Below are 26,626 nucleotides of genomic sequence, written 5' to 3'. Positions count from 1 at the left end.
GAGACTGGGGATGTTTCCCCACATTAAAAATGTCCACTCACAGGGAGCCTTTGAGGCATTAAGGGGTTATAAACCCAGATGGGATCTTAAGTGTGCTTACAACATAAATTCAAGAGTATCAGAAAAGAAAACACACAGGGTCACTTTCTTCTGAAGACATAAATTACAATATCTTGTTTTCAGAGTGAAAAATGTTGCCCTAATCAGTATCTACACAAGCTCCATTTCCTGTATGGCTCCACTTCTTTTATTCATGGCTTGTTTTTAAATACTCCAAGTAAGCCTGGCATATGACATTAAAGCTACTAAAATTCCAAGCCTCTACTTTGAACAGTACTTTCATATATTAAGATTTCTGAAAGTGGAATTTTAATGTTTATTTATTTATCTTTGAGAGAATGAAAGAGCGCGAGAGAGCCTGAAACAGGGGGAGGGGCAGAGAGACTGGGGGAGAGAATCTCAAGCAGGCTCCATGCTCTCAGTGCAGAGCCCAACGTGGGGCTTGATCCCATGAACCATAAGATCATAACCAGAGCAGAAATCAGGAGTCAGAAGCTTAACTGACTGAGCACCCAGGTACCCCTGGAATGGTTTTAAAATATATCTTGTGACTATAAACACTGCCACACAACTGCTCTTCCTCATAAAAAATTAGTAAGTATTTAATATTAAAATCGTGTTTATGACTTGAAGCAGCATTATAATCAAGTTGACAATACAAAGAACTTAATTTAGTAGGTAGCAAGTATTATGACACCACATTTTAATTCTGAAATCCCACTGTTAAACACAAATATTTTCTATTTGAATTCTATTTAATAAACTTCAATTTCATATTTAAAGCAAATTATCAAGTGATTCACATGCTATCATCATATATTCATGAAAAACTTGCTATCAGCTAAAGCATTATACTGTGTCAGATGTGGCCATATAACAACTCACAACTGTTTAATACAATTTTGTTACTTTTAATGGTCTTTCTACATTTTCTGCTGTTAAGATTCAGGCTATATTCAACTGGCAAAAATTACAGATTGATAACAAGTGTAATGGAGACGTGGCAAGTCCTTTGTAAATACTGTTAGGAGGAAAGTAAATTGGCAGTCCTTTTGGATTTCAATTTGGCAATAATTGACAAAATTTTACATATATTCACATAGTACAACATGCAAATTCATGTGTAGTTTATCCAACAGAAATCCCAGCCTAAGTGAGCCAAGATATACACATGAAGATCAACACAGCACTGTTTGAAATAGTGAAAAATGAGACGAATCTGTGCACAAAAGAGGCACCCCAGCAGGCCTGAGACTGCGATCCTTAGAAAGGTTGGCTTGCAAGGCTGGTCCCTGGCTGACATCTGGGAACTTGGCTGGTGAACAGTTCCCTACGCAGAAATACAGCTTTCCCTGAGGACCCAAACCTGGCATATGAAGCCATCATGGGACAGACGTACTTGATAACTCAGACCCACCCTACACTGAGACTTAACTGGTTTTAAACTTTCCTTACTGCTTAAGCCACTGTGAAATAGGGTATTATTGCTTACAGTCCAGAGTATTCCTCTGGATTTCCAGTTCTTTTGTCTTATGTAAAATGACACTGAAATTATAGGCAAGAGTCCTGTATTTGTATCCCAGATGCATCACTTACGAACTCTGTGAATGTGGGCCAGGCACTTACCATCTTAAGACAGAGTTTCTTCATTGTATAAGTGAAATGACAACCTTGTATTTTGTAAGTACTATTATGCAAAAACAGAGGGCAACTTTAGCTTTACAATGTCTGTAAATGTTAATGATCAGACAGGCTCTAGTAAGTAACCTAGTACACAAGAGGCCAATAACAGATCCATACCTCCAAGTGCCCTAACACTAGAATTTTTAAATCCCAGAAGCTCTACCCAATGTCCACATTATGAAAACCACCCCATCTACTACTGGGAATATCTGAAATCAGGGGAAACAATTTTTTTTGATAACAAATGTGATATCATAGATTCTTATAAAAGTTTATTTGGGCTAGCATTAGTATTTTGATTTTAAAAGATGACAGATATCACACATTTTCACTCACAGGACATTTGCAAAATTCCTGAATTTACAATGCTAGAAGACAACATGGAGTATAATCAACTGTAAGACAGGCAGAGCCAACTACATGGTCTGGAGATGGTCTGCTAATGGCAGCAGTTCAAACAACATAACTTAAGTGATCTCCATTTAAAGGTCTTAAATGAGAAATTAAACAGACGCACATCCACAAAGCTATAGACATTTTTTTCTGTATGTACGACACATTCTAGAATTCACATTACCACTCTTAAAGGTTTTGTCAGAAATAATTAGTATTTAAATGTATTTAAATAATGTACTGAACTAATCATATGTGTACATATGGACACATGCCTACATGTATCTATATATACACAAACAAACATACATACATTCATAAATGTTAGGCCAAAGGGAGCTTTGAAACAAGCACCAGACAATATTTAATTGATTGCAGAAGTAGAAACTGAGCTTCCTAAATTATCAATCATTTAAGTTACGGACCACAGAAGTTTCATAGGTTTAAAAATAAAGCAAATAAGGCAAAAATTGTATTGCACTCAACCATACAATATATAGAATAGTTAATACACATCATAAACAAATCCATTACCAGACTATAAATATAATTAACCACTTGCATGTAATAAACATTACTATTTCAAGAACAAGTATTTTAAATAGTTAATATTATCAGAACTGTAGTAATAAAACATCACAAAAAGTTTTCAGAAACAGTAATAATCTGCAAATAACAGGATTATTTCTTTTACATTCTAAATCCAAACTTTATTTCCATTTATGCAGACTTCATAAACAGAAATGGTAAAATTAAATTCTGAAGTAAATTTTTATTTCTAATTTTTTGTTCCTTTAGTATAGAACTATGTTAAGATATTGTCATTTCAAAGAAATAACCTACAGTTTCCCAGAAGAATTATTTTTAATACTGACCGTCTTCCTGTTCAATATACAAAAAATATAATCTTTTCTTCTTTCAGAAAGGTCAAAATTAAGAACTCTACACCAGGTTCTTTGTTCTGGATTTTCTTTTCCTCTTGGGTGCCGTGAACTCTAAAGACATAAAATTAAGAAGTCTGTCAGGTCTAAAAAATAATACTTTAACTGATAACATACATTTAAACTATATAGCTGCTTAATTGGAATGCCTTCAAACAAAGCTCCAAAAATAAATCCTAAACCAACATACATGATTTTCTTCAAAAGGATATACTGCAGTTGAAAATCTACTAAGGTAGGTCCTAGTCTTCCTAAATCCTATTTAATAATTGGCTACTTTGAAGTTGTTTCATAGGGGTATGCTCTCCCTATAACTAACACAAACCCAGTAAACCAGATCTGAAAGGTATACAGACCAGTGCAAAGAGAGATAAAGATGTGATTTTCATTTCAATTAAACCTGAAAATGTAACCCAAACCCCTAGTACATCTTTTCAGATACAACAGCAGATGCCACAACTAACACTCAACTGAGTGTTTATCTAGAAATAGCTGTGAACCTAAAAATTACAGATCATTAAAACAAAATAACAGAAGATACAAAAACATGAAAATTATGAAAGATGTGAAGAAGTGAAATATTCCCCACCAATGAAAAACAAAAGAGTGACAGGAAAAGGAATGAGAAAAAACAAGGAAGAAACTAAGAAGAAAAAGAGATTCCAGCAATCTTCTAGATTCCTAGAAGAGAGCAATGGCCAGGATGGAGTGCAGCAGACCAAGGCAGCAAACTTTCCACAGTAAAGCAGGTTCAGAGGTCAGCAAGAGACTTCTTTAAGAAGATGAAACTGAAGTTTCAAAATGCCTCATGTGTGTGAATGTCCTAAGAGGAGATTTATGCAAATGAGGAAAAGTTTGAGGAAAAATCAGTGTTAAGTCTATAGAAAAAATAAATAAGGCAAAAAATAAGGAGAAATAACAAATCTACAGATTAAGGAAGAATCATACTATATTACATGGCTCTATTGCCAGTAATGTTTTGTAAATGCTGAATACTGATATAAGCAAAATAATAATTAAATTGGGAGGCTGGAACTGGGAAGTATACATGTATTTGAGGTGGGATGTGAAAAATATATTAAAGAGACTTAAATCCTCAGTGGCAAGTCAAGAGATAATCCACAAAAGAAGTGACAAAATACACCTGTTATTTAAAGACATGGAGGTAATAAACACCAAAACAATAAAGAGTCAAAAGTGATGAAGAAAGAATGAAATAGGAGTCAAAGTCAGAAGACTGTGGCTTCTTATAATGAATATTATAAAATCATTTTAATTGTTAAATCATGTGCATATGTCATGATTTAACCAAATTTTTAGAAATCACAAACTGAAAGATTTTATTTTTTTTAATGTTTATTTATTTATTTTGAGAGGGGGGAGGGGCAGAGAGAACAAATCCCAAGCAGGCTCTGCGCTAACAGCTCAGTCCCACGAACCGTGAAATCATGATCTAAACTGATATCAAGAGTCGGAGGCTAAACCGACTGAGCCACCCAGGTGCCCCACAAACTGACAAAAATGGGACTTGCCAAACAGCCATAAAAGTGTGTATGTGTGTTTAACTGTTGACTCACAAAATAAAGCTGCCAACCAAGACTAGAAAGAAACTATTGTGAAATTCATCACAAGATTGTAAAGAACTATTTTACGCTGCCATAAGCAAATCACAGAAGCACTCACATTTCTGAAGGTACAAATATTCCCTTTTAGATGTCTATTCTTTGTCTTCTATATACTTGAATAAAACCCTGTTTCTACCATAATGAACTGGGTTGTTTTTCTCCCTAACTAAACTGTAAGGTTCTTGAAGGCACAGACTGATCTGATTCATTCAATAAACATTTACTTAAGTCTACTATGAGCCAGTCACTGCTCAGATCTACATAACTGTGATCAAAATAAAATGGTTGTTAAATTCTAGTAGTATATGTCTTTGTAGCCCTGTACATAGCTAAGTGTTTGAAACATGATAGGCACTCAATAAATGCTGAATGAATAGAGAGCAAAAATGAAACAAGTCCTTACGCATTATTCTTAATCCACATTATATTCATTATTGGATTACCAATTACCAAGCCTAGACTGCTAAATATAACTTATTCTCTGTAATACTATCATTACCAGAGGTAATATTATTTAAACTGTTGTTTAATAAAACTACAAATTATGAAAACTACAACTACACTAAAAGGTATAGCCATTTTAATTCACGTCATGCAATTTACCACTAAATACTTTACAATCATCATTTCATAGGTGAAAATTTTTCCTTAGAATTTGAAATAACTATTTTTTAACAATAAAATCTTTTTAAAGTTTTATCCAAAAATTTGTAACTTGTGAACCTTGCCATTTGTTAGGAGTACTCAAGCAGACATCCTCATGATGAGGCATATTCACTTACTAATAACAGAATGTTACCTTCACTTCTCACCTCAATCAACCACTACCTCTCCTTTCCATTTATTTATTGTCTTAACATTTAAAGTGTCATGATTTATGGTATGATTAATACTAAAATTCCCCAAGTGTCAAAGAAGAAAGTACCACAGGAATATACAGCCAACCATCAAGCTCTTTAAGGACTCTAAACCTTGACACTCTAAGACCAAAACCTTCCATCAGGAGCTTAACAAAATTTCATCTGTACCTGTTTCACTAAAACTTTCATTGTCCTCTTCTTCTTCTGTAATTACAGGCATACTCAGCCTTAAAGATTTATCTTCTTTATGTACATTCTGCACGTCATCTGGAAATAGTTGGGAAAATGATTTTATACAAAAGCAAAGAATGTTAGTCTTTGAGAAAATTTTTTACGCAAATAATGTCATTATTACAATAACAAAAATTAGATATTTAAACTAAAAGCTAAAATTGTAATGATAAAGAGAAATATGCATTTTAAAACATGTATCTGTTTTTAAGTACTAATACATTTGTATCTAAGCTTTGAAAAGAACCTAAGTCTTCCATTAAAGTAAAGAAAATGGAGAAAAAGGGGAAAAATGAAATTAACCAAACATGAGTATCTTACTCAAGCTTTATTCACACACATCACGGGTTATATCTACAGACATCAGGGAATAATCATGTGTGTTATTTCAACTTTATTAACTAATCACAAATGTAATTTTAAAGTTAATGGCCTTGTTTTTAAATGTATACTTTCTTTTCTCACTATATATACTCTACAAGACAGATTTCTCTAGTCATAATTTGCCATTGACTTTCCATTTTCCAAAAGATTTTTCTACATCAACCTTCTGGTGCCTGAAGAAATATCATAATCAAATTTATGAAACACCGTTGTCTCATCAGGTCCCATTTAGCACGTAATTTTTAGGTTACAACATCAATACCCACATCCAGTCATTCTCTATTCCTTACGCTGCCTTATTCTTTTCCCCAATCCTTTTACCACCTGATCTATTATTATATGTGAATTTCTTTCTCTATGGTCTGCCTCCTCCCACTAGAATGTAAGTTTCACAAAGATAGATTTTGATTTAAGTTAAGGTACCCCCAGCACTTAGAAAAGTGCCTGGCATATAGTAGAGCCTCAACAAATATTTATTAAATGATTAAATATGGATTTGACTTTTTTTATACCACAGTATTTCATTTAGCACATATGCTAATATGTACCTATCAGTGCAAAAGGCAAGAAATTAAATGAAAATAAGTTTAAGCTTTCTACTCTGAACGTATGTATGCTTGGGACCTTAATGGAGTATAGACTTTATGCAGTGAATAGACTGCTCTAAAGTAGAGTTGAGTAAACGGTAATAAGCTTCCATTTAAACACAATTCAAGCTTAATAAAATAATACTAAGTTTCAAGTCATTAAAATAGAATTTTACCTTTACTTGCAAATCATAAATATTAATTATAGTAAATTACTACATGATTTTTAAGATGGTAGTTTTAGGAAATCTTTTTGTATATCTAATCACTTTTTTTTTAACTTGAACCTATAAAATTTTTCAATTCGCAGAATTATAATCAGTACAATCTACTCAAAGTTACTGATACTGTTCTTCACAATCTTTTAGCAATGTCCATCCATATCCATTATTAATGGTTTTTCCCTAAATTCACATTTACAACCTAACAATCTATCCAACAATGTCAAAGGACTGAGTTAAAAACTGACAGCTGAGAAAAAAGTTTACATCTAGTCACATGACGATTAACTACATTTCAGAGATGGATTTCTACATTAAGTTTAAAAACTAAAAAGCAACGTTCTCTAAAAGCTCTTTTTTTTTTTAACGTTTATTTATTTTTGAGACAGAGGGAGACAGAGCATGAACGGGGGAGGGTCAGAGAGAGGGAGACACAGAATCTGAAACAGGCTCCGGGCTCTGAGCTGTCAGCACAGGGGCCCGATGCGGGGCTCGAACTCACGGACCGCGAGATCGTGACCTGAGCCGAAGTCGGCGCTCAACTGACTGAGCCACCCAGGCGCCCCTCTCTAAAATCTCTTAAAAACAAATACAGTGCTTTTGTATTTGGAAACCAAATACAAACCAAGAAGTACAATACAAATACAAGGAACCAGGAAGTAAGCACACAAAACTTCAGATGTTTATCTCAAAGTCCACACAGTAAATAAAGCTTATGAACTTTAGTCACCGGTATGTTGCATTTATTTATCCAGGCCTTTATCCAGAACCTGATTGCATTTATTGTACATAAAAACTGAATTGAATGGCCACCCAGTTTCCTAAACCATTACAGTTAAGAAGGAGCAAAAGGGCCAAAAATTGCAACAAGCCACAATGAGAGTAGAAATAAGATACCCACCACAATAAATATAACAGAAAAACTTTTTACAAAACAAGACCTAAGAGCTGACAAAGTACTGTATCATGAAGCCATAAGTATAAAGATAAATTTCCCCACACTTAACATATTTTTTTTAATGTTTATTTATTTTTGAGACAGAGACAGCACACGAGTGGTGGAGGGGGCAGAGAGAGGGAGACACAGACTCTGAAGCAGGCTCCAGGCTCTGAGCTGTCAGCACAGAGCCCGACGTGGGGTTTGAACTCATGAACTGAGAGACCATGACCTGAGCCGAAGTTGGATGCTTAACCGACTGAGCCCCCCAGGTGCCCCTTAACATATTTCTTGATACAATTATTAAAAAACCCAGTAATGTAATATGCTTATGATGATAACTCTGAGTCGTAAAGAGAAAATTTATGTTTAGGGTACAATGTTCTAGAAAAAAGGAGAGCAGAAAATACATTTTAGTATTTTTCTCATTATAAAAATAAGTGCACATTGTAGAAAACAAGAAATATATAGAGAAGAATGTTTTAGAAAGATATTAACCAGAATAAATAAACTTTTAAAAAGTAAATTTTGACATTTAAATCATTAACCTCAGTTATCACAAACACTAACTCCCCAGAGGGTATCAGGTAGATGGTTATACTGTGCTCAAAGCTACCAGTGTGGGACACAATTATAACTAAAGACTAATGCTCAATCTCAAAACAAATGGTTACTAGACATGCAGCTAGAATACAATGTACCTAACTGCATGTCTAATTTGAGCTCCAGATCCTTATTTCCAGTTACCTGAGAAACAGCAAGTATAGCAATTAAAGATTCAGGCTTGTATTCAGACAGAATGCTATTCAAATCTCAGCTCTATTTATAGCTAGGTGACCTTGGACAAGTGAAAAAACTGTGGCAGATCATAAATGTGGCATAAATAATAGCCGCTATCTTCTTCACAACCATATCATTACTATTACTGATGTCCTCCTAGAAATGTGCATGCTATGGTCTAGGATTGGGAACAGATATAGCTGGAGCTTGAATAATACAAATTTAGGTAAATCTAACCAATACACTGAGCAGTTACTTATGTGCCAGACGGCTCTTATAGGAATTGAACCTGAAAAGGCAGATCAGGGCAAATTCTACCCCAAAAGAAATCTTCACCCTGTGATCATTATTCCTGTTAAAGGCACCAATATTCCTTCAGTTGCATTAAGCATCCTTATCTCACCCCTCTCCATCAGCCTCTGTGTTTGGTGACATACCTCTAAATTGCATCTACGTTTGGTTATAGACATTGGTTCTCCTATCTGTTCGTCTGCTTGTCTAATTCCTACCACCACCTGGCCAGATGCTCATTACTCCTAAACAGCCTTTTACTTAGTGTTCCTATTTTCAGTTTGTCCCCACCTACCCACTATACTACTCCCAGATTGATTTTCTTCAAAGAAAACTGGTCATACCACTTTCTTGCTCAGAAGTCTCAGATGACTCCCCACTGCCTACCAAAGTCTGCTGGTTCCACATTTCAGGGCTGGTCACAATAGAATCCTCAACATATTTTTCTACATTAACTCCTCAACCCATCCTTTACACTCCAAGCAAAATGGAGTCACTCTATACTTCCAACTACCCTGACTTTTTTTCATACCAATCCTTCTACTTGTCTTAAGCCTATGAAATTATTGTTACGTTTATTAAAAATAAAAAATCTCTGAATTTTCCCGATTACTAAAGTAACATATAGTTATCACATAAAATTCAAACATTACAGAAATTTATGGACTTGGAAATTCCCCATGATCCCATCCCTGAGAATTAACCACTGTTAAAAAGCTTCTAGATTTCTTCAATGATATATATTGTGTTTATGTCTACATATATTTTTATGAACAGAAATGCAATCATACTCCTGTTTAAAAAGACATTTTTGGGGCACATGGGTGATTCGGTCAGTTTAGCATCCAACTCTTGATTCTGGCTCAGGTCAATCTCACAGTTGGCAGGATCAAGCCCTGCACTGGACTCCGCACTGACAGTGCAGAGCCTGCTTGGGATTCTCTCTCTCTCTCCCTGTCTCTCTACCCCTCCCATGCTTTCTCGTTCTCTCTCTCAAATAAACTTAAAAAAAAAAAAAAAAAAAAGTCTTTAAAATTAAAAAAAATAAAAAAACATTTTCACTAAGCAATGTCTTGATAGATTTTGAACATATTTTCATGTCCGTATACATAGAACTTTCTCTAGCTTTTTAATAACTGCAAAATATTCTTTTATATGGGCTGACAAATTTATATACCCAACTTTTTAATGTTATACATTTGAGTTGTTTAGTACTTGCCATTTCAAATAATCCTGGAGTGAATGTCCTATTTTTGTCACTTGTAAAGGATAAATTCCGAGAAATTAAATTGCTACATTGAAAGACACATACCTTTAAAATTTTGACAGATGATTCCAAACTGCTGTCTGAAAAGGATGTGCCAATTTATACTCCCACTTAAATTCAGATTCTACATCTTCACACATTCACTATCAATGGGTATTCACTTATACTTAACCTTTGCCAATCTAACAAATTATATAAAAATCATATTTTAAATTATATTAATTATTGAGATTAAATATCTCTTCATATGCATGTTGACTGCACTTTGTGAATTGCCTGCTCATCTCCTAAGCCAATTTTTCTACTGAGTGGTGGCCCTTTTGTTACTAATTGGTAAGAGCTCCCTAAAATTAGAAATGTTAACATTATTATATATGCTGCAAGTAGTTTTACAAACTCTTTTGCATTTTATAGAATATAAGGTGTCTCTTGGAAAAAGCATGAAATCAAAAATACCCTTTCACATTAGGGAAATGAATTTTTGATTAAAAAGAAACTATGAAGTAAGCAGATGGACCTCTATTAACATACAGACTAACAAACCACCTCTGCTTCAGAGTATTTACAACACCTTCTGAGCCACTTTCTTTCTCACGGGTTAAATCCTCCCTAATACTTCTAAGTAAATTCAGTAACAAATCTTGGATGTGATAAAGAACCAGTTCTTAAAGTTAATTTCAGAGGTGATGAAAATGTTTCAACTACATTAAGTAATAAAATACAGTTAGTGAAGGAAGTGATATTTCATAAGTTACACCTGCCAAATATTTAAGATGAAAAGAAACTTTCATTGAGATGCCTAGGTGGCTCAGTCAGTTGAGCATCTGACCAGCTCAGGTCATCGACCTCACAGTTCGTAAGTTGGAGCCCCGCATCAGCCTCTGTGCTGTCAGTGCAGATCCCGCTTTATATCCTCTGCCCTCCCCCTTTCTCTGCACCTCCCCCTCTCCCTCTCTTAAAAATAAACATTAAAAAAAAACACTTTAATTTCTTTCCCATCTTGCACTTGCTTCTCCTTTGTTCCTCAACTACATTAAACACACACACACACACACACACCCTATTTCACTACCTGTTTTTTAGGGGTTTAAGAAAGCAGCCTGGTCAGCTGACCTCTCTCTGCACTTGTGTGAAGGTTGATTACTAACAAAAAATGCTCCTGCAGCTTTTGAAACCTCAGTTCTCTTTGGTACCTTAGAAGAAAAGTCTTAATCTTCCAGAATTTTTACATATAATCAAACTAATCAGTCTTTATGTCCTCTCATTTGGTTTTGTTTTGGTTGTTGAAGTATTGTTTACATATAACAAGAGTCACCATTTTCAATTACAGGTTTAGGAGTTTGGACAATGCAGTTGTGTGATTACCATACAGAACACTTCTATCACATCGAAAATTTCCCTTGTGCCATTTTGCAGTCAACACCTCCCCCCACCCTCAGTTCCTAGCAACCAGTAATGTTTTCTGCCCCTACAGATTTGCCTTTTCCAGAATGTCTTATATGCCTTTAGTATCTGTCTTCCTTCATGTATTTAGCACCGTATTTAGCACAATGCATATGAGTCGCCCATGCTATCACATGTTATCAGTAGTTTCTTTATTCCTGCATAGTATCCACTGGATGCTTACTCCACAGTTGGTTTATCCAATGACCAGTTGAAGATATATAAGCTGTCTACAATCTTTCACAATTATGAATGAAACCATTATAAACTTTTACATACAAATTTTTATGTGAATATATAATTTTTCATTTCTCTTGGGTAAATACCAAGGAGTAGTAGGACTGCTAGGTCATATGGTTAAGTTGTGTGTTTAACTTTATTAGAAGCTGCCAGTCTTCTAAAGTGACTATACACCATTCTGGATTCCCACCAGAAATGTACAAAGGTTCAAACTGTTTTGTGTCCTTATCAGCTTTTGTTATTGCCAATTTTTTTGTTTTGTTTTTTGTTTTTTGTAGCCATTCCAACAGGGAAAATAGAATGTCATTATGCTTTTAATTTGTATTCCTAATAACTATAAGATGTCAAACATCTTTTGATATGTTTATTTGCCATCTATATATTCTTTTCAAAGTGTCTGCTCAAATCTTTTGCCCATTTTTTAATTGGGTTGTTTGTTTATTATTAAGTTTGGACGGTTCTTTATATATTTGGATACAAGACCTCCATCAGGTCTGTATTTTACAAATATTTTCTCCAGTCTGTAGTCTGGTATTTTCGTTTTCTTAACAGTGTCTTCCAAAGAATTTTAATTTGAGGCAAGTCCAATTTGTCAATTTTTTCCCTTTATGGCTTGTATTTATTATGTCATGTATAAAAGTCTTTGCCCAATCTAAGACCACATTTTCTATGTTTTTGTCTATAAGTTTCATAATTTTAGGTTTTATATTTAGGTCTGTGATCATTTTAAATTAATTTCTGTAAATGATGAGAGGTATGAGTTGAGGGTCTGTTTTTTTGCATATGAATATAAAATTGAAGTATGGATCTATTTCTAGGATGTCTTAACCTTGTATGTCTGTCTTTTTGCAGAGAGCACAGTCTTGATTTCTGAAGCTTTACAGTTATTTCTCAAAACTGTTTTGGCTACTCTGGTTTCTCTTCATTTCCCTATATTCTTAAGAATTAGCTTGTTAATTTATAAAAAATAACTCTATTGGAATTCCATTTAAGCTACAGAACAATTTGGGATTAGTTGACTCTTAACGTATTGGGTCTTCTAATCCAGGAAGTCCATATTATCCCTCTATTTGCTTAATTTTTCTGATTTCTTTCATCGTTTTGTAGTTTTCAGCATGCAGATCCTGAACATATGTTGTTACCTATATACCACGGTATTTTGTGTTTTGGGTGTTATTGGGTGTTTTGGGTGTTATACTTTTTAACATTTTTTTCAATTAACAATTATTCCATTGCTAGCACAGAGAAATACTAACCCTGCACCTTGTGACCTCGTTAAACTTATTAGTTCTGGTAGCTACTGTGTAGATTTTTTGAGAGTTTCTGAGTAAGAAATAATTTCATTTGCAAACAGACATAGTATTACTTCCTCCTTTCCAATCTAAATGTCTATTCTTCCTTTTCTTGCCTTACTTCACTGGCTAGGACCTCCAGTATGATGTGTAAGAGGAGCAACAAGCGGTCATCCCTGCCTTGTTTCCAATTTTAGGGGAAAAGTATGGTTTCACCATTAAGTATGATGTTAGTTACAGTTTTTCACAGAAGTCCTTTATCAGGGTGAGGAAGTTCCCTTCTAACGCTAATTTTCCCAGAGCTTTTATCATGAGTAGATGCTGGATTTTGTCAAATATTTTGTCTGTATCTATTGAGATGATTATATAGTCCTTCTCCTTTATTCTGCTAATTTGGTGAATTATGTTGGTTTATTTCCTAAATAAACCAGCCTGATATTCCTGGGATAAACCTTAGTTTGTCCTACCAAATTGTCCTTTTAATATACTGGTGGATTCAACTTGCTAACAGTTTGTAAGGATTTTTACATTTACTTTCATGAGGGATATTGGTCTTTAGTTGTCTTTTCTTATAGTATCAATAAGCTGGTAAGTGTTCTTTCTTGTTTTTTCAGAAAGAACAGGATTGACAGTATTCCTTTCTTAAGTGTTTGCTAGAATTCCCAGCAAAGCCATCTGGGAATTTAATTTTTTAGTAAACATAGAACTACTCAGATTCTCTATTTCTTCTTGTTTTGGTTTTGGAAATGTCTTTTAAAAAATATATCCATTTTATCTAAGCTGTCTAACTTATTGGCACAAAAGTATTCAGGGACACCTGGGTGGCTCAGTCAGTTCAGTCCAGCTCTTGATTTTAGCTCAGCTCATGATCTCATGGTTTTGGGGATCAAGCCTCACATCAGGCTCTGCCTCATTCCCACTCACACTTTCTCTATCAAAATAAATAAATATTTTTTAAAAAAGGTATTCCCAACTTTTATTTATTGTCCTCTTAATTTCTGTAAGGTCCACAGTAGTATCCCTTACTTTACTAAATTTTTTGTTACTATTTTCTTTTCAGTGAATTCTCTTTAAGATACTTTTAAACATAAAATCAGTCATTTATAAATCATGGTAATTTTATAACCTTTATAAAAAAGCATATCTCACTTCACTCTCCTGCCTAATTACACTAATAGGCCTAGCCCTTCAAGATCAATATTAAATACAATTGTGATACTTCTATATATTACCAACAAACATGAGGTGGCCTTTTGACATACACTTTTTATTTTTTTAATTTATTTTTTTTTTGATTTTTTTTTTTTTAACGTTTATTTATTTTTGAGACAGAGAGAGACAGAGCATGAACGGGGGAGGGTCAGAGAGAGGGAGACACAGAATCTGAAACAGGCTCCAGGCTCTGAGCTGTCAGCACAGAGCCCGACGCGGGGCTTGAACTCGCAGACAGGGAAATCATGACCCGAGCCGAAGTCGGCCGCTTAACCGACTGAGCCACTCAGGCGCCCCGACATACACTTTTTAAAACTGAGTTAAAGAAATAACCATCTACTTCTTTTATCTCGAGCAGGGATTGACAAACTATGGACCCAGCCTAAATCTGCCCTACCACCCGTTTTTGTAACACACTTTTTTTGAAACACACTCATTTATTTATATACTGTCTGTAGTTACTTTCACCTTACGATGGCAGAATTGAGTAGATGTGACAGAAATCAGACAGCCCATGAAGCCTAAAATATTTACCCTCTGGCCCTTTACAACAGTTTTGCTGACCCCCTAATTTAGAGGATTCTTCTTTTAATCAAGAATGGATGCTAGATTTTATCAAACATCTTCTTGGGTTAGTGTTATAATGAATTTACATTTTCCTCTTTAACCTATTTATATGGCAAATTATATTGAGATTCCTAATTGCACCATCCCTGCATCCTGGAATGAATGCACCAAGGTGTTTTTTTTCTTTTTTTTTTTAATGTTTATTTTGAGAGAGAGAGCATGTGTGAGTGGGGCTGGGGGCAGAGACAGAGGGAGAGACAGAATCCCAAACAGGCTGTCTGCACACAGCCCGACACAGGGCTTGATTCTCTAGAACTATGAAATCATGACCTGAGCCAAAATCAAGAGTTGGACACTTAACCCACTGAGTCACCCAGGTACCCCAGTCAAGTTGTTTTATATCTGGGATTCTTCTGATACATGTAACAGGATTTTTTTATCAGTAATACTTATAAGTGAGATTGGTCTAATAGTTCTCTTCCCAGTATCTGCTAGCCTTGTAAAAAAGAACTAAAGAAATCTGCTTTTGAAGTATTTCCTGATTATCCTTAACAAATACGGTATCTGTTCCTCTGAATGTTCAGTGTTCTTCAAGCAACTGTTACTGAACTTAATCATATCTGAACTATGCTAAAGGAATTTAACTTCAATTCCCCTTCTAGTGCCTCAGTATAAGAAGGAAAACAATGCTAAAAGGCTGTAACATATTTTCTTATACTGCTCTAGAAGCTGGGAGTGTTTTATACTAGACTGAATATTTACTAATGCTTCTAATGCTTTTTTTTTTCTCCTGAGTCTGCTACGTGTGTATGTATGGTGAATATGTAATACCTAATGTAATTTCTTAAAAATTAAACTATTAAAATGTCATTTCTTTAGGAATCACATACCAAGGTTAATTTTATAGACACACTATTTTAAAAGAAAAGGTGCATCTTAACTAATGCAGCTAAAGGGAAATACAGTTTATAGAATACATTATTTCACACACAAAAATTACTAATAAAGTATGCTCTGGATAATTCTAGACTGATTCTATAACTATATAGCTACATGACTTTTGGACAAGTTATTTAATCTGTACGGACCTGAACTGAATCTCATCATCTATGAAATGATGAATTTGATGACTCCTAGGGTCCCTTTCAGCAGTAAGATTCTAAGAATCTAAGATAACTAATTTATTTCTTATATTAAATCTCACAAGGTTCTCAAACAAGTGTCTAATCCTTTTTAATAAAGAAAAAATAGGTAAGTTTGATATGATGTAATAGCTTTATTAGCCTCATGTTTATCTTTGTAATTTGTCCAGTTTCCATTGGATGTATTTGTTCTGCAAAATTGTCTAAGGCCATAATTATCACACAACATACATATTTTAAAAGAATAATATAGGTGTGCCTGTGTGGCTCAGTTGGTTAAGTGTCCAACTCTTGATTTCAGCTCAGGTCATGATCTCAGTTTGTGAGTTTGAGCCCTGCATTGGGCTCTGTGCTGACAGCATGGAGCCTGCTTAGGATTCTCTCTCTCCCTTTCCCTCTGTCACTCTTTCTCTCTCTCTCAAAATAAATAAATGAACTTAAAAAAATTTTTAAATAAAGAATTTTTAAAAAATGAAAATAAAATAGGAATATAACTTAAAAAAAATGGTAAGGGGAGGCTTTGAATAAGACCCATTATCCCTTGTTGAGTCTCAAAAAGACTTTAAAAAGTTACCTCTGTTTTTGGAAGACATCTTCCTTCCTGCTGATTTCAATGTTTCTTTATTTCTTTTTTTCCTAGTTGCTTTGATCTGTCCTTGACCAGATGCAGAATCAGAGTCAGAAGAGTCAAGTTTGACTTGACGGTGCCTTCTTGACTTGGATGCCTTGAGAGTGAGAAATCCAATTAACCACAATGAATCACAAAATGAATCCAACTGATGGATAATTTAGGGAAAGAAGCATATACAATCAAAGAGGAGGAAAAATAAAAATCATAAAGTACTTTACCATAATGCTGGCTTAACACTTGTTGCATATATATACTCTTTTATCTTTACAATAGGAAAGCCTCTCTGGAGTGTCATCAGCAACTACTCAAACTGGGTGAAAAATGTAGTTGTTGGGTTAAAATGTAGTTGTAGGTGCATGGCTGGGAAACAGGTGTAAAGGATGAGTACTGTTTTTTACTGTCTAATAACCTATTTTTCCTTTCTTCTAATAACACTTATGTTCCCTAGTTACCACCATATGTTTTGAGTGGAACTACTTTATGCCTGGTTCCAGGTATGTGCCGCTGACCTAGTCAAAAGTTTCACATTCCCATGGCCACTGATTTTGGGCATGTGATCTCTATCATGGCCAGAATAATAAAATGGAGAAATAACTCTCCATTTTAGAGTTCTAGTTAACTATCAGGAAGGAAAATTCTCCCTTTCTATTGAACCTAAAGCTGGCACCACAGCAAAGAGGGCTGTCAGGAAGAACACTTGAAGACAGTAAAAGCAACACAGCAGGTAAGAAATGGAGGGATGGTGCAAGGACATTTTAGTTTCATCAGTCAATGAATTCCCTTACTTGCTTAAGCAGAGTTCTCACAGGAGTTTTCAGTTAATGCCATGTATGCAGTGCAGGTATTAACAATTGTTTAAAAACTATCATGCATTATATGTTAATTGTGTCTCAATAAAGAAAAAATCTGCAGCTATGCTATGACACACTCTATTAACACTTTATGGGAATTATAATTTAATTCTTTAATAACTTTTAAAAAGTATTTCATTATGTCTAAAGATACACATTAAATATCAATTAGCACTATATTATATGGAAACAGTTCTGGTTTAAAACAATTTGGATTAATTAATTTATTGTTCTTCGTTCAACAATATTTTGTACTCAATTTACTGTGAGATACCTATATGTAACACTTAACAAATCTACAGTCACTTTTAACTTTTTTTATTCCTTTTCATTTCTACAACTAGAAAATGATAGTAATTTCCCACAGAATACAGACATTCTTGGATTCATGAAAAAAGGAAAAAATATGGGATTGAGCACATAAGTTTATCAGTGCTCTCTCCTAAAATGCCACTAACATGAAAGTAAGAAGCTAAAAATGAATAAATTCACAAAACAGAGCTAACAGAAAACAATGCAGCTGCTAAAAAAATTTTAGCAGTAGAAACAGTGAGTGGTAGCTGATTGAAGTGAATGAAGAAATTTGAAATCTAACTGCCTATATTGAGGAAGTTACTAGAAAGCAAGCTGATCCAAGTGGATCAGGAATTAGTCATCAGAAATGGGACAACAAAGGGGCGCCTAGGTGGCTCAGTTGGTTAAGTGTCTGACTTTGGCTCAGGTCATGATCTCACACTTCATGAGTTGGAGCCTTGCATCAGGCTCTATGCTGACAGCTTAGAGCCTGGAGCCTGCTTTGCATTCTGTGTCTCCCTCTCTTTCTGCCCCTCCCCTACTCACACTTTGTGTCCCTCTCTCTCTCAAAACTAAATAAACATTAAAAAAAAAAAAAAAGAAAAGAAAAGAAATGGGACAACAAAAATGGCAGATAGGCTGAAAATCTACAGAAGTAATTGTGTCCTGTTTCCCAACCTCAAAACTCAACAACTGACCTCCTGCAGAAAACAGGAGGCTTGCTCTCTGGAGAGGCTAAGCTGCAGGGTTGAGGAATGGTGTAATAGAAGAAGGGGACAGAGTCTCTCACTGACAACCCAGGAGTTAGGTGAAATCTGCATAAGGAACAGTAAGCCTCTTGAGGGACTCTCTCTGTAGGCTCCCAAAACATTGGCAGCCTGGTTTATTTACCTCTCCTTCCTGCAGACAAGCTGTCTGGTAAAAATGACCAGATCCAAGGAAAAGAAATACTGAGGCTAAAAGTTGTAGCTCTATATGACCACTCTTAAATATGATCTAAGGCTCTTCAAATGTTTCAACAAAGCCACCAAAATGAAAGAGATCAAAATAAACAAAAATAGGAACTCTAGGGAGAAAGGAGGAAACTTCAAAACACTGTAGCATCCTCAAACAGATAAAAGATAAAGACAGTGCCTCCAGAAAAAAAAATTTTTTTGAGTAAGAAAAGATTCAGAGAAGAAAAAAAATCTTAGCAATAAAAAAAGGTCAGCAGAAATAAACAATTCAAATAATGGATCAGAAGACAAAGTTTAGGCAGTCTTCCTGGAAATGGGTTGAAAACAGAAAACAAAAATAAGAAAATGAAAATTCAAGAGAAGAAGCAAGAATGCAGCAAAAATACTATCAAAGAAACAATATAAAAAACTCCTCATAACTGAAGGCTATCAGATTAAAAGAATACCTGCCCTGAAAGCCAAGGGCAGTGATGGGGAAAAAAAAGACCCACACCAAGTTACATTATCATGAAATTTCAAAATTCCAGGGATAGAAAGTCCTAAAACCTTCCATGATCAAGAATATCAAAAGCTGGAAGACAATAACAAACAACAGTGTCAAAATTCCAAGTAAACACCAGAAAAGATAACTGAAAGAGAAAAAGTTAAAGATGGATTAGGAATTCTGGGGTGGAAGCCGTGGAGCAGGAGACTGCTGGGTTATAGGAGCTCTGTAGTAGTATTAGACTTTTTAAACTACATACATGTATTGTGGCGCCTGGGTGGCTCAGTTGGTTAAGCGTCCGAAGTTGGCTCCGGTCATGATCTCACAGTTCATGAGTTGGAGCCCCACGTAGTGCTCTGTGCTGACAGCTCAGAGCCTGGAGCCTGCTTTGGATTCTGTGTCTCCCTCTCTCTCTGCCTCTTCCCTGCTTGCACTCTGTCTCTCTCTCTCAAAAATAAATGTTAAGGGGTGAGAGGGGAAGATGGCGGCGTAGGAGGACGCTGGGCTCACCACGTCATGCTGATCACCCAGATTCCACCTACACCTGCCTAAATAACCCAGAAAACCGCCAAAAGACTAGCAGAATGGATTCTCTGGAGCCAAGCGCAGACAAGAGGCCCACGGAAGGGGGTAGGGAGGGCGGAGAGGCGGTGCGCACTACACGGACTTGTGGGAGGGAGCCAGGGCGGAGGGGCAGCCTGCCGGCCAAGCAGAGCCCCCAAGTCTGGCTGGCAAAAGCGGAGGGGCCGGACGGAGTGTGTTCTGACAGCAAGTGGGACTTGACATCTGGAAGGTTATAAGCTAACAGCTCTGCTCGGAGAGCGGGAAGGCTGGAGGACAACGGGAGGGAGAGTTGTTCAGCCCAGGACAACAGAGCTCAGCTTGGCGGGGAACAAAGGCCCTCACCAGCGCCATCTCCCTCACCTATCCCCCAGCCAAAATCCCAAAGGGAACCAGTTCCTGCCAGGGAATTTGCTTGCACCACACAAACATCCAACGCTGTGCTTCTGCGGATCCATCCCTCCAGCGGCGGGTCTGACTCCCTCCCAGTGCCGCAGGGCCCCTCCCAAAGTGGATCACCGAAGGATAAGCAAGCTGAGCCTGCCCCTCCTGCCCCTGTGCACCTTGCCGATCCACCCCAGCTAATACGCCAGATCCCCAGAACCACAAGCCTGGCAGTGTGCAAGTAGCCCAGACGGGCCACGCCACCCAACAGTGAATCCCACCCCAAGGAGAGGGGAAGAGAAGGTACACGCCAGTCTGACTGTGGCCCCAGCAGTGGGCTGGGGGCAGACATCAGGTCTGACTGCAACCCTGCCCACCAACGCAAGTTATTCAAGACAGCACAGGGGAAGTGCCCCGCAGTTCCGCACCACTCCAGGGACTATCCAAAGTGATGAAACAGAAGAATTCGCCTCAAAAGAAACTCCAGGAAATAGCAACAGCTAACGAACTGATCAAAAACGATTTAAACAATATAACAGAAAGTGAATTTAGAATAATAGTCATAAAATTAATCGCTGGGCTTGAAAACAGTATAGAGGAGAGCAGAGAATCTATTGCTACAGAGATCAAGGGACTAAGGAACAGTCAGGAGGAGCTAAAAAATGCTATAAATGAACTGCAAAATAAAATGGAGACAACCACGGCTCGGATTGAAGAGGCAGAGGAGAGAATAGGTGAACTAGAAGATAAAATTATGGAAAAAGAGGAAGCTGAGAAAAAGAGATAAAAAAATCCAGGGGATTTTTAGAGGGGAAAATTAGAGAACTAAGTGATGCACTAAAGAGAAATAATATATGCATAATTGGTATCCCAGAGGAGGAAGAGAGAGGGAAAGGTGCTGAAGGTGTACTTGAAGAAATAATAGCTGAGAACTTCCCTGAACTGGGGAAGGAGAAAGGCATTGAAATCCAAGAGGCACAGAGAACTCCCTTCAGACGTAACTTGAATCGATCTTCTGCACGACATATCATAGTGAAACTGGCAAAATACAAGGATAAAGAGAAAATTCTGAAAGCAGCTAGGGATAAACATGCTCTAACATATAAAGGGAGACTGATAAGACTCATGACGGATCTCTCTACTGAAACTTGGCAGGCCAGAAAGGAATGGCAGGAGATCTTCAATATGATGAACAGAAAAAATATGCAGCCGAGAATCCTTTGTCCAGCAAGTCTGTCATTTAAAATAGAAGGAGAGATAAAGGTCTTCCCAAACAAACAAAAACTGAAGGAATTCGTCACCACTAAGCCAGCCCTACAAGAGATCCTAAGGGGGATCCTGTGAGACAAACTACCAGAGACATTGCTACAAGCATGAAACCTACAGACAACACAATGAATCTAAACCCATATCTTTCTACAATAACACTGAGCGTAAATGGACTAAATGTGCCAACCAAAAGACATAGGGTATCAGAATGGATAAAAAAAAAAGACCCATCTGTTTGCTGTCTACAAAAGACTCATTTTAGACCTGAGGACACCTTCAGATTGAAAGTGCAGGGATGGAGAACTATCTATCATGCTACTGGAAGTCAAAAGAAAGCTGGAGTAGCCAGACTTATATCAGATAAACTAGACTTTAAAGGCTGTAACAAGAGATGAAGAAGGGCATTATATAATAATTAAAGGGTCTATCCATCAGGAAGAGCTAAAAATTATAAATGTCTATGCGCCGAATACGGGAGCCCCCAAATATATAAAACAACTACTCACAAAGATAAGCAACCTTATTGATAAGAATGTGGTCATTGCAGGGGACTTTAACACTTCACTTACAGAAATGGATAGATCATCTAGACACATAGTCAATAAAGAAGCAAGGGCCCTGAATGATACATTGGATCAGATGGACTTGACATATATAGAACTCTGCATCCCAAAGCAATAGAATATACTTTCTTCTCGAGTGCACATGGAACATTCTCCAAGATAGATCACATACTGGGTCACAAAACAGCCCTTCATAAGTATACAAGAATTGACATCATACCATGCATACTTTCAGACCACAATGCTATGAAGCCTGAAATCAACCACAGGAAAAAGCCTGGAAAACCTCCAAAAGCACGGAGGTTAAAGAACACCCTACTAAAGAATGAATGGGTCCACCAGGCAATTAGAGAAGAAATTTAAAAATATATGGAAACAAACGAAAATGAAAATACAACAATCCAAATGCTTTGGGATGCAGCGAAGGCAGTCCTGAGAGGAAAATACATTGCAATCCAGGCCTATCTCAAGAAACAAGGAAAATCCCAAATACAAAATCTAACAGCACACCTAAAGGAAATAGAAGCAGAACAGCAAAGACAGCCTAAACCCAGCAGAAGAAGAGAAATAATAAAGATCAGAGCAGAAATAAACAATACAGAATCTAAAAAAACTGTAGAGCAGATCAATGAAACCACGAGTTGGTTTTTTGAAAAAATAAACAAAATTGATAAACCTCTAGCCAAGCTTCTCAAAAAGAAAAGGGAGATGATCCAAATAGATAAAATCATGAATGAAAATGGAATTATTACAACCAATCCCCCCGAGATACAAGCAATTATCAGGGAATACTATGAAAAATTATATGCCAACAAATTGGACAACCTGGAAGAAATGGACAAATTCCTAAACACCCACACGCTTCCAAAACTCAATCAGGAGGAAATAGAAAGCTTGAACAGACCCATAACCAGCGAAGAAATTGAATCAGTTATCAAAAATCTCCCAACAAATAAGAGTCCAGGACCAGATGGCTTCCCAGGGGAGTTCTACCAGACGTTTAAAGCAGAGATAATACCTATCCTTCGCAAGCTATTCCAAGAAATAGAAAGGGAAGGAAAACTTCCAGACTCATTCTATGAAGCCAGTATTACTTTGATTCCTAAACCAGACAGAGACCCAGTAAAAAAAGAGAACTACAGGCCAATATCCCTGATGAATATGGATGCAAAAATCCTCAATAAGATACTAGCAAATCGAATTCAACAGCATATAAAAAGAATTATTCACCATGATCAAGTGGGATTCATTCCTGGGATGCAGGGCTGGTTCAACATTCGCAAATCAATCAATGTGATACATCACATTAATAAAAGAAAAGATAAGAACCATATGATCCTGTCAATCGATGCAGAAAAGGCCTTTGACAAAATTCAGCAATGTTTCTTAATAAAAACCCTTGAGAAAGTCGGGATAGAAGGAACATACTTAAAGATCATAAAAGCCATTTATGAAAAGCTCACAGCTAACATCATCCTTAATGGGGAAAAACTGAGAGCTTTTTCCCTGAGATCAGGAACAGGATAGGGATGCCCACTCTCACCGCTGTTGTTTAACATAGTGTTGGAAGTTCTAGCATCAGCAATCAGACAACAAAAGGAAATCAAAGGCATCAAAATTGGCAAAGATGAAGTCAAGCTTTCACTTTTTGCAGATTACATGATATTATACATGGAAAATCCGATAGACTCCACCAGAAGTCTGCTAGAACTGACACATGAATTTAGCAAAGTTGCAGGATATAAAATCAATGTACAGAAATCAGTTGCATTCTTAGACACTAATAATGAAGCAACAGAAAGACAAATAAAGAAACTGATCCCATTCACAATTGCACCAAGAAGCATAAAATACCTAGGAATAAATCTAACCAAAGATGTAAAAGATCTGTATGCTGAAAACTATAGAAAGCTTATGAAGGTAATTGAAGAAGATATAAAGAAATGGAAAAACATTCCCTGCTCATGGATTGGAAGAATAAATATTGTCAAAATGTCAATACTACCCAAAGCTATCTACACATTCAATGCAATCCCAATCAAAATTGCACCAGCATTCTTCTCGAAACTAGAACAAGCAATCCTAAAATTCATATGGAACCACAAAAGGCCCCGAATAGCCAAAGTAATTTTGAAGAAGAAGACCAAAGCAGGAGGCATCACAATCCCAGACTTTAGCCTCTACTACAAAGCTGTAATCAAGACAGCATGGTATTGGCATAAAAACAGACACATAGACCAATGGAATAGAATAGAATCCCCAGAACTAGACCCACAAAAGTATGGCCAACTAATCTTTGACAAAGCAGGAAAGAATATCCAATGGAAAAATGACAGTCTCTTTAACAAATGGTGCTGGGAGAACTGGATAGCAACATGCAGAAGATTGAAACTAGACCACTTTCTCACACCATTCACAAAAATAAACTCAAAATGGATAAAGGACCTGAATGTGAGACAGGAAACCATCAAAACCCTAGAGGAGAAAGCAGGAAAAGATCTCTCTGACCTCAGTCGTAGCAATTTCTTACTTGACACATCCCCAAAGGCAAGGGAATTAAAAGCAAAAATGAACTACTGGGACCTTATGAAGATAAAAAGCTTCTGCACAGCAAAGGAAACAACCAACAAAACTAAAAGGCAACCAAGAGAATGGGAAAAGATATTTGTAAATGACATATCAGACAAAGGGCTAGTATCCAAAATCTATTATAAAGAGCTCACCAAACTCCACACCCAAAAAACAAATAACCCAGTGAAGAAATGGGCAGAAAACACGAATAGACACTTCTCTAAAGAAGACATCCAGATGGCCAACAGGCACATGAAAAGATGCTCAATGTCACTCCTCATCAGGGAAATACAAATCAAAACCACACTCAGGTATCACCTCACGCCAGTCAGAGTGGCCAAAATGAACAAATCAGGAGACTACAGATGCTGGTGAGGATGTGGAGAAACGGGAACCCTCTTGCACTGTTGGTGGGAATGCAAATTGGTGCAGCCACTCTGGAAAACAGTGTGGAGGTTCCTCAAAAAATTAAAAATAGACCTACCCTATGACCCAGCAGTAGCACTGCTAGGAATTTACCCAAGGGATACAGGAGTACTGATGCACAGGGGCACTTGTACCCCAATGTTTATAGCAGCACTCTCAACAATAGCCAAATTATGGAAAGAGCCTAAATGTCCATCAACTGATGAATGGATAAAGAAATTGTGGTTTATATACACAATGGAGTACTACAGGGCAATGAGAAAGAACGAAATATGGCCCTTTGTAGCAACGTGGATGGAACTGGAGAGTGTGATGCTAAGTGAAATAAGCCATACTGAGAAAGACAGATACCATACGGTTTCACTCTTATGTGGATCCTGAGAAACTTAACAGAAACCCATGGGGGAGGGGAAGGAAAAAAAAAAAAGAGGTTAGAGTGGGAGAGAGCCAAAGCATAAGAGACTCTTAAAAACAGAACTGAGGGTTGATGGGGGGGTGGGAGGGTGGGTGATGGGTATTGAGGAGGGCACCTTTTGGGATGAGCACTGGGTGTTGTATGGAAACCAATTTGACAATAAATTTCATATATTGAAAAAATAAAAAATAAAAAAATAAATGTTAAAAAAATAAAAAAAGAAAGAAAGAAAGAAAGAAAGAAAGAAAGAAAGAAAGAAAGAACTTACCTGAACAACAACTGAAAAGGCCTTTGATTTTATTCTCGCTAAGGATTCTGCCCTTTCACATCTCTGGATAAAAAATAAACAAGAAGGAGAAAAAGTTAAAACACATAAACATTAAAAGAAATTATGAATACCCAGGTATTTATCAGAAATAAGATTGGAGATAGAAGATACGGTAAAAAGAAATTAACATTTTTTGGACATACATTGACCAAAGACATATAAACACAGACAACATTCTCATAGCAGGTCCACAACACCATCTCCATAGCTACTGACTGTTGAAATTCAGGATTTAAGGAAGATTATATGAATGAAAGCCTTGGTGATCAGGCCACTCCCTCCTCATCTGCCTCCTCTTCTGCCTATGCCCCAAAATGACTCCTGTCTCATCCACGAAGATGGACGAAAACCCTGGAGGCAGGAAGCAATAAACAGTAGCTAGAGCTCCACACTGGCTGAAAGTAGGACAGGAAGTAAGAAAAGACATATTTCAAAAACCCTACTCTGCCTGTGTAAGGACTAAGAGCACCTTCCACCATCATTCTCCCCTTTCCCTGCAAAAACTCTTAACATCCTCACTCCCAATTTATACTTGTGGTCTTCCACAAGGTTTCCAGGAAAAAACAGACTAACTTTTCATAGAGCTGATGTTTCAGGATTGTCTGAGATAATTATTTTAATACCAAGGGTCATAATACCTGTACACAGAATCACTTGTATACATAATACTTGTATACAGAACCACACAGAAAATGAAAACAAACTAACCAAACTATTGCCCCGCAAACAATCAGATA

General features: G+C 36.5%; 1 protein-coding gene across 3 annotated transcripts in view; it reads right to left on the bottom strand.

The window, feature by feature from the left end:
* Positions 1–637: 637 nt before the first annotated feature.
* SNAPC1 (small nuclear RNA activating complex polypeptide 1) overlaps positions 638–26,626 on the bottom strand; it is a 44,986-nt gene continuing 18,997 nt past the window's right edge. For all 3 annotated transcript variants that reach the window (XM_042989852.1, XM_042989851.1, XM_042989850.1), the window contains 4 exons: positions 25,830–25,892; positions 16,731–16,881; positions 5,731–5,829; positions 638–3,131 (listed from right to left, as the gene is read on the bottom strand). In XM_042989852.1, coding sequence (XP_042845786.1) covers positions 3,079–3,131; positions 5,731–5,829; positions 16,731–16,881; positions 25,830–25,892 — 366 coding nt within the window. In that variant the 3' untranslated portion in view covers positions 638–3,078. The remainder of the gene's footprint in view (positions 3,132–5,730; positions 5,830–16,730; positions 16,882–25,829; positions 25,893–26,626) is intronic.

This window comes from Panthera tigris, chromosome B3 (assembly GCF_018350195.1).
Source record: "Panthera tigris isolate Pti1 chromosome B3, P.tigris_Pti1_mat1.1, whole genome shotgun sequence".
Taxonomy (NCBI): domain Eukaryota; kingdom Metazoa; phylum Chordata; class Mammalia; order Carnivora; family Felidae; genus Panthera; species Panthera tigris.
The sequence above is the reverse complement of the archived record's forward strand: the minus strand, read 5'-3'. Positions and strand labels throughout refer to the sequence as shown.